The sequence below is a fragment of the Leuresthes tenuis genome, unplaced genomic scaffold (genome assembly GCF_036924035.1).
Source record: "Leuresthes tenuis unplaced genomic scaffold, fLeuTen1.0.hap1 SCAF_22, whole genome shotgun sequence".
Taxonomy (NCBI): Eukaryota; Metazoa; Chordata; class Actinopteri; order Atheriniformes; family Atherinopsidae; genus Leuresthes; species Leuresthes tenuis.
This window is the reverse complement of record NW_027325376.1, coordinates 13,686,730-13,704,374: the sequence shown is the minus strand read 5'-3', so window position 1 is coordinate 13,704,374 and position 17,645 is coordinate 13,686,730. Positions and strand designations below refer to the sequence as shown.

Genomic DNA, 17,645 nt, shown 5'->3' with positions numbered 1-17,645 from the left:
AGCCAAGTCCAGCTGTTTATCATAATACATCTTACTCCTAATATTGACATAACAATATATATATATTGAAGAGAAATGATACAGCTCTCAAAGTTCAGCTGAAATGTGTCATAGATTTTGATAGTAAGCTAGTTCCTTATTGCCTTTTTGAAGATATAAGGTTTTCATTAAGGTTTAATTTTTTTTTTTTACCTCACTTGTGGAAAAAAAGACTCAAACTGTAGAATTGTTGGTGAGTTTTTGGATTTTGTCCACTGGTCATTCCTTTGAAATCTGTGAGTTTCTTCTTAACTCAGACAATGGCTATTGAAAACATCGTGTTTTCATGTCAAAACCAAATGAAAATAATGATGGTGGCCCCTTCTGTGACAATCAAAATTCCCATGTGTTTGCCTACATTTATGTGTTGGGAGCTGCTTATCAGCTGATGATATAGTCAGGCAGTTCATTGTCCTGTCTGACCTCCCACTTCTCGTCCGAGTTGCCCAGTGGACAGGAAATCAGAGCCAAGGACTTCATGTTACAGGAAGCAAACGGAAGATAACATACAGACACATTAAACCATCATTTACTGGTTGTTGCAGTATTCAAGAAAACAGCATAATTAATGCATCAAGCATGCATGTATTTCTTGTGACTTTATTCGAATGTTTTCTGATATTATCCCCAGCATCATAAGGACCAGTAGTCCTCATGGGGACGAAGGCCTGGTCCTAATGATACAGTCGTAATTCTTAAAGTGCAGATTTAGGTTTGAAATGAGCACGACTGGGTTATGGTTAAAGTTTGAGGTAGGCTGGCCACAATTATTAGAAGTCAGTGCAATGTCCTATTGAGGATAGAAGAGCTCCCCAGAAAGCTGAATTGATAATAAGTGGTGATACACATCTGTGTTCACAGACTGCAAAATTTATGATACAGACACTCCATCTGAGTGCAAAGATGGCATAACCATGTGCATAAGTTAGAAATCCAAGGCCACAATTATAAACCCAGAATATGGATTATTTAGCATACATTTCTTTCTTTCTCTTTTTGCTGAGCTCTTTCACGCTCTTTTAGGATGTAAAAAGAACTTTGCTTCTGCTACATCTGCTGTAAAGTTATGCAACAATTGCTGGTTTTATGGTTCCTTCCAAAGATCAATTATCATCTCACAGGTACACGTTCATGTTTGGAATACAAAATTTGTATTTCCCTTTTGTCTTGTGAGCAACGTCTTGGGTTGTCTGTATTGGGATCCTGGTAGAGTAAAGGGTCCGTCTGTACAAGTGCTGCACATTCAGCCCTCCTATTTTTAAGAAAAACATTTTCAATCTCTCTTTTTTACAGTGCATAGACAAACCTTATGTGATTTGATGGTTTACTACTGCTCACTGCAGTACATACTGCTGCTGAATGTCGAAGATATTCGACTGCAGTAAAGGACAGCAGCAGTTTGGATCTCTTACCTTTTAAAATATATTTCATAAGCTACTCATCTATTAATGTGTGTTATTTTTTTCAGGGTCGAAGAAGAAGACAAAGGTCATCAAAAATAATCCCAACCCTGTCTGGAATGAAGTAAGTCATGTCTCTAACCCCAGATTAATTTACACCATTAAGGTGAGGTGCTGATGGGGGGGAAAAAGTCAAAGCACATAAAGGCTTTTTATGTTTCTCCTGGTGGATAGAATTCAACTTTTTATATGAAAACAAATCAATAAACGTTACCATCCCATAAACGTGGCCATTAGATGCTTATGGATCATGCCTACTTAGATTTTGGGACATTAAGGAAACAAGAAATCATTTAAAACAGCTTGCAATTTTTTATAACAGAGGAGCTCCCTGCAGCTTAAAAAAGAAAAGTGATATTTACATTAATTCTTTTTGATTAGTTTGTCCGACTAGATAGAAATCAGACACATGGAAAAGTGGATTATGGATTATGCTTGTTTTCTGTCAGGGATTTGAATGGGATCTAAAGGGGATTCCTCTGGACTCTGGAGCAGAGATTCACTGTGTCGTCAAAGACCATGAGAAGATGGGAAGAAACAGGTTATCAGTACAAACACACACGCACACACACACACACGCAAATTGTGACCCACAGAGTTTGAGAAGTTTCTGGTATTAAATCTGTGCCTTTATGGGGATGCTGCAGTTTTAAGTGGTGAGCTTCAAGGACAGCAGTGTCGGATTCTGTTTGTCAGTTTAAGATGAGTTTTATATGAGTTTGCTCGTCCACACAAACTTAAATACCTGAACAAAGGAATGGATTGTCATGATGTTCTGCGCAGACAATCGTGAGAGATTCTTAATTACCTTGGTGATCCTCTGTTTTTTTTTTAGCAACACTATGAGTTTTCAGTAACTTATTTAATTGTTTGTATGAAGGGTATGAAGTATAGAGGTGTATAATTACTTATCGTGTTTGCTCTGTGATTGGCTGGTGATCAGTAGCAGCTTGGATAGGCTCCAGCCATCCTCAACAGGCCCTGAAAGGAAGAAGTAGGTATGGAAAATGATGGATAAATGTTGTTTTCGCTTTGCCTGTAAATATAGGCTACTGAAAGTCAAGAAGCATATATGAAAGCTCTGTCATAAGATTTCATCATAAACATTTCATGTTTGCAACATGTTAAAAGTCCCAACAACTGCATAATCATTTTGTGCACAGATCCTGTGTCCAGTCCTAAAAAACAGTAATCTGGTATCTATGTGAACTGTTATCAGAGGGAGGAAGAGGGAATACAGATTAATCATTTCCATAACTCAGAACACAGGAACTGAAATTAGAGCTGGGGTATTGTACGTCTGAGACGTGGTGGATGGTTCACACTCAGACCAGGGGTGTGGTGTATGGTCCCTCAACTCAGTTATTTTTGGATTGTTTTTGCCCCGTCAAGATGTAAAGGAGTCTGATATCTCACAGGGAGGAAGGGGCAGGCGTGACAGAAGTTGGTCATCCTCTCATTGTGGTATTTTTTCAGTCATATTTCCACCCATTCACCAACTGATGTGCTGACTGATGAATTGATCCATTCATCAGCCGCTTGTTATACATACAGACCTGAGTGTGACCTCTCAGGTCTGTAGCATTTAACCATGTGTTCATAGCGAAAGCATAAACCCAATGTTTATGTAGTTTGTTACTTAGTTGTGCTATCCTGTATTTTTTTTACATACATTGTAGGTGGTCAGACTTGCTCAGGAAGTCTGCAATCTGCCCCTCTTTGCATTAAACACATTCAACTAAAAAAGCTTTAAGCTTTAAGCAGAAATAATAAAAAAGCTTTAAAAGACACTAGACAAAGAGTAAAATGTGGTGGTTGGGTATGAGGCGATCACGGCAGGAAAAAGGGATGTCAGCAGACAACCTGATGCCCAAAACCAAGATTTTAAAGAGCTGAAAAAACTTCAAATGAGTGTTTAAAGACAAAAATCTCATCAATCAATGTCTGTCTGTCAGACATTCTCTTTGATAATTTTTCCTGCTTGATTCTTCATAATTTTCTGTTGAAGATGAATTTGTGAGCTGATTAGGTCAAATAAATGTAATATAAAGTAATGCAAAACATATACATTCACGTGAAGAAATATATATGAAAACATTTCTTTATTCCACAGAACAGTTTTAAAAACTCATAATGTATCTTCCTTCTGGCCTGTCCAGGTTTCTTGGGGAGTGTAGGCTGGCTCTCCGAGATGTCCTCAACTCTCCCAACTTAGCTGCCTCCTTCACTGTCTCTTTGCTTGACACGAAGAGGAACAACACAGGGGTGAGCACGCTGACATATTCATACTGCCTCACCGCACCATGAATCAACAATAAATCATAAATCCCTCGGAGTTTCCTGTCTGAGGCTTAAAATAGAGATTCCTGAGTCACTGCAGAATAAGACATTCATCATTTTTTCCATCTGCATGCTGATCTCTTTGGACAAATGTTCCCCATCTTTAAAAATTCTAGCCCCAACTGATGCAGCAAAATGATCCACGGAAATACAATCTACACTCTTTACTAGAGCTCAATGATCAATCATCAATTAAAATTCAGTAGATGGATCCTATTTAAATCTTTTCTTCCAATCTGGTCTATAAATAAGATGAAATATATGTGATATATTTGATTTGATTACTTTCATAGTATGTTGTATCTCAGCACTAATGAGGCTCTGATATGTTCATGTGCTGCTGTGAAAGTACAGACATCGGCCTTCTGAATCAGCTGCAGGAAACTATTGATTTCCTATTGCAGAAATTCAAATGAAACAGCAGGTAAATTTAATTTTTTTAAACGCAGCAATTTATACAATGTATATGTAAAACAGATGCATGTGCATTAGGACCATGCAGACATGTGTAGTTGTAGTCGTGGGAACTATGCTTTGGGAACAGTACTTCAGCAGCGGACAGCAAGATGGACACTGGGAAAAATTGGATGACTAGAAGAAAGCTGAAAAAGAAGTATGTGAAGGACGAGTTTGCACAGCTGAAATGAGAGAACAGCTGTAATTAGATCGACCTTTTGTTTTGGCCTTGACGCAGACATTTGCGACTCCATCAACTTTGTCCTCACCTGTGTCAAGCACTGTCACAAAGTATGATTTCACACAGCTGCTGCTCTGCTTTCCTTGTCATACATATCTTTTGTGGCAAGAGAAATTATGATTTTACTCGCCCATTACTGACTCAATTAAATTAAGCTAAAACTCTTAAATGTCTTTATTTGGATAAAAGTATGAGCCACACACACCTTGGTGGGCCACGCCTATGATGAACAATCTATGAAAACAGTGAGCTGTTTTCCATCCTCTTTCCCTGAACTCCAAACAAAGTCTTCCTGTCAGTGTCAGGGTGGACCTGATTGATGTCTCTCACACACACACATATCTATAGTGGTTGGAAAGACGTATGGAGAACAAGGGACACATAGTGCACTCTCAGATTAACTCCTCAAAGCCACACACGTTTATGGAGTCACCCAGTCATTAATTCTGAATTACTTTCAGTTTGTCTGAGCACGCAAAATGAAGGCAATCATAAGACCAACACACTCATTATCATAGACAAAGTGTGTGTTGTGTTGACCACTATTATCTCCCCAATAAACTCTTCCTTGCCTTATTTTTGCAATTATAATTTATAATTGTTGCAATTATAAAATCTGTTTGTTCCAAACATTTTTCCCTCTCAGACTGAATAACTAAACTTCAAATTTTGGTGTTTGACTACATGGTAAAAAGCAGATAATGTGGCCACCCTCCACAATGATATGCAGTGTATCAGCTCACAGACGTAGGAGCTGCACATACATCAAACCAACTACTTCCAAACTTCATACAGTGTATGAAGCAAATTGCTACTCTGAGGCATCTCTGAAAGCGTTCTGCACTGCAGCATAACCCCCTTTCTATTTCTTGTTTGCACTTGATTTCACAGGGTGGGTACTACTCCACTGTTGCCACTTCACAATGTGTTTCTTTCCTGAATAATTATGTGTTCTGTCTCCACTAGGCCACGCTGACTCTGCAGGTTTCCTACATCCCTCCTCCAGGATTAGCTCCCATCTTCCACCCTCCTTCGCAGCCAGAGTCTCTGCCCCATAACAACACCAATGTGGAGATGGACACTGTCACAAGTAATAAGATCTGTAGAAGAGTTTATCAATAAAGGTCTTCAAAACTCGCTCTGTCACATTCAGACAAAACTAACTTCAAAATCTAACAGTTGGTTCCATGTTATCCCTTTTGGGACTACTTTCTGTCAATCCATCTGCCTGAGCAGTGATTTCTCTGGATACCTTGGGTGAGGAGGATACAGAGAGTATGATTATGGTGGAGGCCGTGGAGGACCAGGGAACTGACGATGGACGCTCCATGGTGATTGTCGGTCCTCAAGGACTCCCTGGCCAGGAGTCTCCCACTGCTCAGACCCCCAAGCGCTCACCACCATCCTACCACACCCACGGAGGGCTGAAGAAGAGGAGGAGAGGAGCCAGTAGTCAGCCCAAACAACTGCCAAACAAACCTCAGGACATACAGGTTGGTTGTTTCTTCTGATGACCCCAAAAAAAATAAGAAAAATAAAGTTGCAATAACATCGCTTGGTAATTAGCTCTTAGTTTTGGAATTATATACTGTATATTTGATATGGACACAGTTTTATGTCACCCTGTAAGGCCCAAACAATAATATACAATAAATATGTGAATAAACAATAAAAACAAAACAACAACTTGGTATTTAAATTATTTTTCTAGGCTTGATTCGCTGAATTTGATTTAAAACCCAATAAAATACCACTTCACTCGTCTTCTCGCCCAGATTCGTGTACGGGTCATTGAGGCACGACAGCTGCCAGGCATCAACATCAGTCCTGTTGTCAAGATAGCAGTAGCCGGACAAACCAAGAGGACTCGCATTAGAAAGGGCAACAACCCATTCTTTGATGAGGTAAAGACATTTACTGGCCAATATTTTTCTTTAGATAGCTTTATTGTTTTATCAGTTTGTTGCTTCTGATAAAAACTTGTGTTGGATTCACTCCACAGACGTTCTTCATGAACTTTTTTGAGACACCTTCAGACCTGTTTGACGAACCGATTTTTATCACTGTGAGTGAGACATTGTGTATATATTTACAACAACTAAGACAAAATAACGTTACCGTTGCTTACTTTTATGCTGCCGTTTCTACAATTGTCAGTGCAGAAATCAAAGCTAAATGGGATGAAAATATTTTGTTCTGCTCGCCTAACAGGTGTGCGACTCTCGCTCACTACGAACTGACGCAGTGATCGGGGAATTCAAGGTAAGCCCAGAATGAGAACTTCTTTATCGCCAAGCATGCCCGCATGTGCAAATCACTAGCTGTGAATTTCTGGTGTAATAGAGAAAAAAAAAAACCTAACAATGTACACAAGAGAAACAAGTTAACAATATATAACATATCCAGTTATTGTTACTTTCAACGCTTAGTTAAGGAGTGAAAAAGCTGGTTTAATGTTGGATTTTCTCTGCATATCTTATTCTAACCTGTGTTGACTTCTGGTACATTCAGACAAGCAAAATCTGAAATCTTTCTGCTGTTTTCCTCAGTTGGATGTTGGCACTGTATACAGTGAGCACAGTAAGTATGTGTTTTTGGTGGTCATGTACTGCTGAGTTTGTTGAAAACTGTCACCAAGGAGCGATCCGTGATAGGCTGTTTTAAAGCGATTGCTTTCATGCTTCTTCAGGACACTGCTTCTTGAGGAAATGGCTGCTGCTGTGTGACCCTGATGATCTCTCTGCTGGCGTGCGAGGTTACCTGAAGGTCAGCTTGTTTGTCTTGGCCGCTGGAGACGAGCCACCGGTGAGTCGGGGTCGATCGGCAGAAGAAGTGTGACTGTGGACATGCAGAGGTTTTTCACAAGGGAAAAGCTCTGCAAAAGGTTATCATGATAGTGCCTGCCTTGAGAAAAAGTTCATCTTTAGAATGCCAGATCTCTGAGCCTTCAACACGGCTCTTCAGAAGCCAATAGCAGACATCACAGTGATTCCCATCTTTGGTAGAGAATCCAACAATTTGTTTATGAATCAATGTTTCCAATATATCTGTCAGATCTCACCCACAGGACTTAACTCAATAGCAAGCAAAACGTCTTGTAAATAAACTTTTATTCATATTTTAATCACAATTGATTTTACTTCTAATAAAACTTTCTAAGTGCCAAGAATAATTTTTGCTTCTGTTTGCTGGACACTAACTTAACACCATATGTTAGCAGCTCTTGTTTTATAGCATATACCAGCAATAAGTGAGGCGCAGACTGGGGTATTTATGCAGTTGAGAGTAAATGAGCCACAGGTGAGTTGAATGAGCAATCACTGCCCGGCAGACTGCCACGCCTGGAAGAAAACAGAGACTGACAAGGGAAGACAGACAGGAACACAGGGAAAATGGGAAAGGATACTGAAGGAAAGGGAGGCAACTGTTATATCCTAATATTATTTAACACATTGTGAAACATTACCCTTGAGTAAAAGAACCTGAGGCAACAAACAGCAAACTGACAAATTCTGCCAGATAGTAAATGGCTTTACTGTGCTTGAATAGTCATGAACCTCCTTTAGGAGGTGATGGAGATTAAAGATTGAGGTAAAACTGTAGTACATAACATGATCTATAGATTGTCTTTATATTGTGCTTTTCTAGTCGAGTTGACCACTCAAAGCGCTTTCATGAAACGGGTAAAATTCCCACATACACATACACACGCTCACACAGGTTAGAGAAACTATACATTGTAGACACTATCATTGTATACATTCCATACCTCATAGTTGGGTATATGTTGCTATATTAGCATTCAGTAAAGTGTGTATTATTGCTGGCTAGCTACAGGTAGCATTCATATCAGAATCAAGAATAGCTGAGACTGAAGAAAGCCGACAGAGAGCTGAATTCATTAATATATGTTGGTGCTTGAATATTGTCTGTTTCCAGGCCGATAAACGAGAGTGTGTGGAGGAAAAGGAGGACATAGAAGGAAACCTGCTGCGGCCGGCTGGTCTTTCTCTGAGAGGAGCCGTGTTCACGCTGAGGATCTTCAGAGCTGAAGACCTGCCCCAAAGTAAATCTCCAGTGTGTGTTTATGGTCAGTTGATCTACTTGAATAACAGAAACTGAGAGATTGCCCGTTTGTTCCTGCAGTGGACGATGCCTTCATGGATGGTATGAGGCAGATTCTCGGGTTTGATACAAACAGGAAGAACTTGGTGGATCCCATGGTGCAGATCAACTTTGCTGGCAAAACGGTGCGTATGACCTTCTGACAAATTCCATCATCAGTAATTTCAACCTAGCAAGACTTTGGTTCAAGCTCAACTTCATGTACAAAAACCACCCTTCTAACTCTTTCTTTTTCAGGTCTGCACAAAAATTCTGGAGAAAAATGCCAATCCACAGTGGAACCAGAGCCTGAGCCTTCCAATTAGAGTGAGACACACAAACAGTATCTGTGCAGATTTACAAGAGAGTAGATTGATTGTAATATAGACTTTTTTCACCCCTTTTTCCTCCTAGTTTCCCTCCATGTGTGAGAAGATGAGGATCAGAATTGTGGACTGGTGAATCCTAGCTCATACATGACATCCCACATACATTTATCAATTGCATGAAATAGGGTTTTCAAACAGTCATACATACAGAAGTATACCAAAGAGTCTGGATGCAATGTAACCATCTACATACAGACTGTTATCACAGGAAAACCTGATGAAGTTTTTCAATTAAAAAATCAAGTGGGAGGACAAATCCCTCTTGTCACAGCAAATGACCCATTATCAAATCATAAAGAATTGTTAACACGCTCTGATTATGACTTTTACTGCAGGAGTACCCCATCACAGCCTTGCATGCAGGGAGGTGCACTTACATGACAGTTTGAAAGCCTATAGCTTACAGGATTACATTGTCGTTCATGTAACCATTTAGCTGTGAAAGCATGTGTAAAGGTTCTGGGTTCTTCCACCTCCTCATTACAGGGACCGAGCCAGTCATAACGATGTCATTGGCACCACCCACCTGTGTATGTCTAAGATCTCCGCCCCTGGAGGAGAGATAGATGGTAAGTAACAGAAATACTTTGGACTGGACCTGACCACCAAGTCTAGATTGGTTTGAATTCATCTGCAACGGAATGTTGGTTTTGTTTCTCACGTACATCGTGTGTGATCATCACAACGGGCTTATTCTCAACTGACAGAACCTCTCTGTCTTCTGAATGGTTTGCAGCATTTGACTGAAATGTAAAAAAGTAGGATGACACAGGAGTTAACCTTTTGGATCGTACAATGCAGGCTTTTTTCAGCTTATCTTATACACCTCATCTGTTGTGGCAATGGGTTTGATCTATGATGTATTCTCCTGAACAGAGATGAAAAGCAGCTCACCTAAGAGAGCAGCTCTGTGTCTTCAGGTGTAAATGTTCTGACGAATCATGAGTCAGAGCCAGTTACTAAAGTGCTTCTCACAGGAATCGGTGACGAAACTGTTGGTGTTGCATTATTGGTGCTGTGTGTAAAGGCTGGTTTAGATATATTTGCTTGAAACTTTAATGTGAATGTGCATTTAGATCAGATAATCAGTGGTAAGTAATGTGTCCAGGCTTGAATAGTTTCTTGGACTACTGTGGTATGCTGTTACAATAATAGATTCAGTGGATGTAAAGATGAAGGCATAGACTACAGACAGATTTGAACTCACTATATGTGTTTAATGTAAATCTAAGATGTCCTTTATTGCTAAGCAAAGATGGTGGAAGCGTATGAGAAAAAAGTGCTTTTCTATTCTAACTGCAGTTGATCATTTTACTCCATTTCTGTGTTAGCTAATTAAATCCGCTTAGGCAAACACCTCTGAGTAAATCTTCTAATGCAAATAAGTCTGGAACCTGAACATTTTTGATTTACATCAACAGGTGCAAACAAAAATAATATAATTGAACTTTTGAGAAATACTACCAAAGAAAGCTATTTGTTGGTTATTGGAGTTGGTTATTGGAATCGCACGGTTTTATTGGCTGGTCTGGCTCGAGGAAGCCTAATGGAAAGCTGTTTGGAAGTGAGACAGGCGCATTGTGTTAGAGCAAATAAAGCACAAGTTTTCCAAACTATCTGACTCTTTATGGTATTGAATCTATTTTTGGGAATATTCAGTGGTACTCACTTTTATTTTGATGTTTTAATACATTTTCAATTAAATTAGGACTTAGCTCAGACAACAGTCCAACATGTGTGTGAAACTGAAGTGTGCGGCTCAATTAGGGAACTCAGACTCCGATCACACAGCTTACAGCACGTGACTTTACTACTTATTAAGCCAGAACAGAAAGGGTTTCGTCCACTGTTTCCATTAGTGACATGAATACTTTAGTTGACTTCCACTTGTGTAGAACTCCAGATCAGTTGGTTGTCAGTTTCATGTCGTAAACCATTGGAAGAGTATGTGGTTTGTGAACATATCAAAGCATGAGGATTTTGTTGCTTCTATGCATGAGGACTAACTTGGTAACGTTTGAGTCTATTGAGTGCTGACACCGCTGGATTTTCCAGTCTTTGGAGTAGTCTGGCCCAGAAAAGAAAAAGACAATTTGCATGAGTTTTGCTCCCTGTTTGTCGTGAGTATCGCATGTTTGTCTGGGAGAGACAAACAATAGGTTATCAGCATCCTGCAGTGCACTGCAGCCAAACTCAGTCTCAGACAAATCAGACACAGAAAACATCAGCTTTTTGTTATATCTCTGCTAAAAGCATTGTGGTGCTGGAAAACTATGCACAGTATATTGTATTGTGTGGGGAGACATTGAAAGCAGAGAACATCTACAGTATTTTGCACAAATTTTGCACAAATCATAAACTTTGTGTCTCTAGTAAGAAACCAGTCGCAAATGATAACTTCAGAAACTTAAAATGCACCTCCTTTTTACATTTTTACATACAATTTTTATATGCATTACTCTACACATGTCATGAAACTGGGTTAAGGAGGAAGGACTCTACACAAGAGATCAATGAAATCAATGCCATTTGATACAGTCCAAGTTCGAAACAAGGAGTTAAAAAAATGCAAGCAAGGGTATCCTGAAAGGGATTAGGCAGTAGGCAAAACTCACAAGGCAGGCAAGGTCATTAACACTAGAGGAAAACACCAGAAGATAAAGCTGGAACGCTGGACACACAAGGGACGTAGACCTACTGGCAGAGGAAGGAGTGCTTCCCCTGACAATGAGGTGCAGGTGCTGATTACAGGGGGGCAGGAAGTGAAGGAAGCAAAAGGAACGCATCCCTGAAAGAAAAATTGTTCAGTCCTTTACCATAAATGAGACCATGGCTGAGAAACCAGCATATCTTGGCTTTGCACATATCCTCTATGGGCTGGTATTTTCATCCTGCTCCTCCCTTCTTGAACATGATAGATGGTCAGAAGTACTTTTCATCCTGTTCTCACCTTTTGTGTTGATGGTAACTGAAACATATCTAGTTTTGTACCTTAAAGCCATCCAAACGATTTCCCCTCAAAACCTGTTGTTTGTATTTAATCATCATATGTAATGCAGAGAAAGTCTGTTTTTGGCATTAGTGGTTTAATGTTTTTATGTTTTCATGAATGTCACAAACTCACTCCATAAGAGCTGTTTACTTCAGCGTTTAAAGGTTTTCCCTTGTAAAGCTTATGGAAGCCAGTCCCGTTCCCAAAATGCCCAGTCTGCTCTGATTGGCTCAGCTGGTCTTATCAGGCACTTGAGTGTGGTATGAGTCACATCTTTTTTTTTTTTTTTTTTTTTAGGAAAGGACAAACCCAAACAAATCATTAAGAATAACTACTAAATGTTATAATGTGAGCTTATACTGGTTCACAGAATATGTAAAGTGCAAGAGAGATGATACAAAAACACTAAAACATTGAACAATAGTTCAAGGATCTCTAATAAATCCGTTTCTGATTTCTTTGAGAACAGCTTTTTCTGCTGTTGTATAACATAATACGGTTCCTTGTTTTATTGCCTTGCTTCAAGTCCCTCACATAAAACCAACTGAATGATCTTACACGGAGTGTTTGAGTTTGCGGTGTTGTGCCTCTGTTTGGGTTGAGTTGCGTTCAAAGACATCTGTTTCCTCTCTCTCTGAGACTGAATTCTTAACCATCCTTCCTCTCCACGCATTCAGATGACTTGACTCCTCGGACCATCCACTCTGGCAGTATGTCCACCATCCTCTCTACACCACCTTTGTTTCGTGTGAAACCATTCAGATTTCGATTAATCAGTTTCACTTTATTTCAGATAAATTCTCTTCCCCTTTTAACCAAAATCTATTTGAATCATGGCTAAATTCTGGAGAAATTTGGAAATTTTTATCAGCTTAACATCTTATCCTATTCAAAAAGTCTTTCCTTCATCATCATCATCATATATAGTTCTGCATTTTACCTGCTGATGATAAACTTGCTGTCCATTCTCTGTCATTGCAGTTGATGACAGTCTTGGTTTCCTGCCGACTTTTGGCCCATGTTTCGTCAACCTGTACGGTAGCCTCAGAGAATTCACCGCCTTCAGCGACCCACATGAGGCACTAAACCTGGGAAAAGTATGATTTTATAAGCAGTGTCTCAGATTAATTGAGTAATCTATTGGAAACAGCAGTACACATTCAGTTTTATCTGTTACCGATTGACAGTTGGTGGTTTTAGTGTTTCAGAAAGATATAGTAACATCCTAGAAAGACTGCTTACCATCAAACACGAACATAATACATGTAGAAAAATGAGGAAAACAGCTCATGCAAAGATATAGGAGAAGGAAAATGCTTTTTTTGGGGGAACACCTGATCAGTTATGCTATTAAACAATCAGCCACTTATGTTCAGAGCAGAAATCCATGTCCATGACACCAAAAACCTGAGTTTCAAGAGCAAAGATAGGCACGTATCAGTACTGGTTCTGTGTTCCTAATAAAGTACTGGGTGAGCGCATTTGTCAAAGATACAGAGAACATAATGGTAAACAATGCTGTTAACTTACAGCAAAATGTCCAAGTTGCTTATCAAAGAGTGAATTGTTCAGCAGTCAAAAATAAAATCTGTCAAATTTTTGATTCTGAAAGATTTTGGTTTGGCAAAAATCAAATAGCAGACATCACATCTTTGGCTTTTTAAAAAAAAAAAAATTATCCCAGTTTGTTCTTTCTTTTAAAAGAAATTGTATTTAGTTTGATAATGACAATAAAATAAACTTCTAATTCAATTCGTTCTGTCTTTCAGGGTGAGGGCGTGGCGTACAGAGGGAGAGTTTTACTGGAACTAACCACAAAACTGACGGACAAGCCGGAGCAGAGAACTGAAGACATACCATCAGATGATCAGTTGGTTGTGGAGGTGAGAGAAGGAGGATCTGAAAAACACACTGCATGCATAGTAGGGAGAGAGATAGATACCATCCCTCTTTTTCAATCTCTCTTCGTCACACAGAAGTTTCTCAGGAAGAGGAAGTTCTCTCTCTTCGTGGCGTTTTACTCGGCCACGCTCCTTCAAGACGTCGATGATGCCATTCAGTTTGAGGTCAGCATCGGTAACTACGGCAACAAGTTTGACTACACCTGCCTCCCTTTGGCCTCCACCACACAGTTCAGCAGGGCTGTGTTTGACGGTAAGTCAGACTTCAGGGGCTCAGCTGTTTAATACTGTTGATGAATAACCTGGGGATGACTGTGTAATGATGCTCTGGTTCTAGCTTTTTTCTTGTGTGTGTTCCAGGTTGCCACTACTACTACCTCCCTTGGGGTAATATTAAGCCCGTGGTGGTTGTGTCTTCAGAGTGGGAGGATATCCGACCGAGGATTGAAGCTCTCAACATGCTGCTGGACATCATAGACAGACTGGTGTGTGCTGCTGTACCTGCATTTGTTCTCGTTAGGAATTGCAGACCCTAGAAATTGAGAAACCCTTGAGCTCTTCAAAAGATCCCTGGGGACTTTTAAGGAGCTGGTTTTAGATATCCATATCTTTTTTTGTTTGTTTGAGCTCAAAGATGTCCTCAGTGCGAATCGCACTTACAGTTTATCGGTGTGTTTGTGTTTAGGAGACAAACCTGCAGCGGGTTCAGCTGGAAGTGAAGACGGGCAATGACATGGAGGAGGTGGAGCTCCGGGTGGTCGAACTGTTGGATCAGCTCATCACAGACTGCAGGTAAATGCTGGCTCATGTCACATGTGTTTAATTGTTTAATCTAGTAGAGGGATGTACAGTACCTCCAGTCATTGTTACTGCAGTATTCCAGTGCATTTCAGACGATATATATATATTTTATTATTTTTTTTACTGTATGATTTTGTATTTAAAATGCCCATCAGTAAAGTAGTTACCAGCTGTCAATTTCTTCATGCCTTTCTGGGTTTGGTTCCTCTCTTTCTTTTCACAGCGAAGAGCTGCCTTCCATTGAGCACTGGCAGTGTGCTACGCCTCTGGATCGCTCGCTGAGGCACATTCGAACCCTCCACTTGCAGCAGATTGTTACTGCGGCGTTGGCACTCAAAAACGGAACCGAGACAGAGCTGTCCACAGTGTTGGACCAGGCTGAGGACTGGGCCAACAGACTGAAGACCATGGCAGAGGAGGTGTGTGTGTGTTTGAGGCCACAAACTGTTAGATATACTCTAGTAAAGAATTAGACCATCATTTTGCACTATTTAAATAATCAACTAAGCCTTTAGTATGCTTTGTTTAATTTTCATTCCCACTTGTCACATATGGACATTTGGTTAAAGCCCGATGCCTTAAGTACAACCTTGGCAGGGTTGTCTGACAAACATTAACAGAACCTTTTAATTGTCTGAAATATATAGAACTATATCTATAGCTATATGTATAGCTATAGATATATATATATATATAAGTCTGTGGCAGAAATCAAGTGCTCCTTCAGTGGAAGTTACTCGTTTTTTCACACTCAAACAGCACCCTGCATGTTAAAATCTGTGAATTTTCTGTGATGCAATGCAATCCTGATCCTTTCTTGATACATTTCAGGAAAAATGTGCAGATTTAATGGAAATACTGTATATAAGGTAGATATAGAGTTTGTACAATTTTAACAGGCTTGAAAGTCAATATTTGATATGAGCACCTTTATTCTTCAACGCAGCTTGAACTTTCCTCAGGAAGTCTTCAGGAATAGGAATAGCTTCTTGAAGGACATCCCAAAGCTCTTCTTTGAATGTTGGCTGCCTTTTGTTCCGTTCTCTGTCAAAATGATCCCATACTGCTTCAGTAATGTTGAGGTCCGGGTGCTGGGGAGGATTCATCCCTCCTTAAGAGCTGTTGTCACTGATTTTCAGTCCAGTTCCTCTGTCATTTGTCATTTGACCTTTTCTCGCTGCTTCCCTTCCTTAAGAGTGGCTTCTTGACAGCCACCCTTCCATGGAGACCATTCCTGATGAGACTTCAGTGAACAGTAGATGGACTAAAACTAATGTCATAGATGCATCTCTGAGGTCCTGTGTCAGGTCTTTGCTGGAATTTTCTTATTTCTGAAGGACATCACTTTCAGATACTGTTCCTCTGCTGTAGATAGTTTTTCAGGCTAACAAGTGTCAGTGTTAAGAGGTTTAAAAAAATAAAAATAAAATCCTCTGAAAATAGTCGGGTACAAGGACTGGACTGAAAATGATTAAAAGGTAGCTAATATCCAAAGAAAATCTTTGAAAGACCTTCAGAAAACCTGGAAAACTAGTGCTCATGACCACCAAAAAAAAGTCTAGTAAAAAAATTACAAATTACTGCTAATGCTCCTTTTCCTCTCTTAATTTTTTCTTTCTGTGCCGTCTCTCTCAGCCCCAAAACAGTCTTCCAGACATTGTAATATGGATGCTGCAGGGTGACCGCAGGGTGGCCTACCACCGCATCCCAGCACACACAGTCCTCTTCTCCCAGCAGCACTTTGGAAAACACTGTGGACAGCTGCAGACCGTCTTTCTTAAGGTGCACACACACACACACACACACATATACACACACACACACACATATACACACACACTCCTCTTGTATGATGAAGTGTGACAGACAGCATGTGTTTTCGCTGCGCAGTACCCACAAGGCAGCGGTGCAGAAGCCAAACTTCCCGGTCAGCTGAGGGTCAAAGTGTGGTTTGGGTTGGCTGCGGATGTCAAACACTTCAACCAGTGTGCTGAGGGAAAACTGTCGGTATTTGCCGAAACGGTGAGTCATATGACCTTTAAACAACTGGAATGGTGCTGCAGTAACAACTTTTTTTATACTGATTATCTGTTAGGGCCACCACTGTCAGTATTTGCCTTTATTTCCTGCCACTGTTACTGCTGCTAATATAGACTGTGTAAATAATAGCATTACTCAAGTCTGCACAAGTGCTTTAAGAGCGATCTAATTATCCAAACCTGTCTCTGATTCTCTGCAGTATGAGAACCAGACCCGGCTGGCTTTGGTGGGCAGCTGGGGTACAACGGGTTTAACCTACCCAAAATTTAGCGACGTCACTGGAAGAGTGAAGCTGCCCAAAGAGAGTTTCAAACCCTCGACTGGCTGGACCTGGGCTGGAGACTGGTTCATCAGCCCGGAGAGGACGTGAGTCTCTATCCGTTTCAAATGTTCTGTTTGAAATCTTGTAAATTCTTTTTGTCCTTTTGATTCCTATCACTTCCTGCAAAAGCTGATAAAAACAAAGTCTAATGTAGGTCAGTTGTGTGAGTGTATCTTTATTGGTTTGTGTTGGCAATGCCTCAGCCTGCTGTTTGATGTGGACGCCGGTCACATGACCTTCACAGAGGAGGTGTTCGAAAACCAGATGAGGTTACCAGGCGGACAGTGGATCGGCATGACAGAAGGATACACTGATGTGGTACGTGTGAGAGAGTTTTTCTGTACCTGCTGTGGCGTCAGTCATTTCAGTAAATCTGAAATTTGTGTGCGTGTCAGAATGGGGAGAAAGCAGTGCCAAAGGACGAGGTGGAGTGTCCTCCTGGTTGGGTTTGGGAGGAGGTGGAGTGGAGTGAAGATCTCAACAGGGCTGTGGATGATCAAGGTGTGCACACAAACACACTAAAAACAAAAATAGTTCAGAGTTCAGGTAAACTCAGTCCT

General features: G+C 40.3%; 1 protein-coding gene across 8 annotated transcripts in view; it reads left to right on the top strand.

Annotated features, from left to right (window-relative positions):
• Positions 1–17,645, top strand: part of dysf (dysferlin, limb girdle muscular dystrophy 2B (autosomal recessive)) — an 84,394-nt gene that overhangs the window by 9,618 nt on the left and 57,131 nt on the right. For 4 of the 8 annotated variants that reach the window (XM_072376772.1, XM_072376771.1, XM_072376770.1 and 1 more), the window contains exons 2-28: positions 1,508–1,563; positions 1,949–2,040; positions 3,659–3,764; positions 5,503–5,626; positions 5,773–6,029; positions 6,312–6,440; positions 6,539–6,601; positions 6,748–6,798; positions 7,086–7,116; positions 7,226–7,341; positions 8,476–8,602; positions 8,683–8,786; positions 8,899–8,967; positions 9,055–9,098; positions 9,516–9,598; positions 12,699–12,731; positions 13,003–13,118; positions 13,791–13,904; positions 13,998–14,175; positions 14,283–14,407; positions 14,608–14,714; positions 14,947–15,142; positions 16,359–16,505; positions 16,614–16,745; positions 16,963–17,129; positions 17,289–17,403; positions 17,481–17,586. In XM_072376772.1, coding sequence (XP_072232873.1) covers positions 1,508–1,563; positions 1,949–2,040; positions 3,659–3,764; positions 5,503–5,626; positions 5,773–6,029; positions 6,312–6,440; positions 6,539–6,601; positions 6,748–6,798; positions 7,086–7,116; positions 7,226–7,341; positions 8,476–8,602; positions 8,683–8,786; positions 8,899–8,967; positions 9,055–9,098; positions 9,516–9,598; positions 12,699–12,731; positions 13,003–13,118; positions 13,791–13,904; positions 13,998–14,175; positions 14,283–14,407; positions 14,608–14,714; positions 14,947–15,142; positions 16,359–16,505; positions 16,614–16,745; positions 16,963–17,129; positions 17,289–17,403; positions 17,481–17,586 — 2,988 coding nt within the window. The remainder of the gene's footprint in view (positions 1–1,507; positions 1,564–1,948; positions 2,041–3,658; positions 3,765–5,502; positions 5,627–5,772; positions 6,030–6,311; positions 6,441–6,538; positions 6,602–6,747; positions 6,799–7,085; positions 7,117–7,225; positions 7,342–8,475; positions 8,603–8,682; positions 8,787–8,898; positions 8,968–9,054; positions 9,099–9,515; positions 9,599–12,698; positions 12,732–13,002; positions 13,119–13,790; positions 13,905–13,997; positions 14,176–14,282; positions 14,408–14,607; positions 14,715–14,946; positions 15,143–16,358; positions 16,506–16,613; positions 16,746–16,962; positions 17,130–17,288; positions 17,404–17,480; positions 17,587–17,645) is intronic. The other 4 variants (XM_072376773.1, XM_072376776.1, XM_072376775.1 and 1 more) reach the window with 1 other exon arrangement.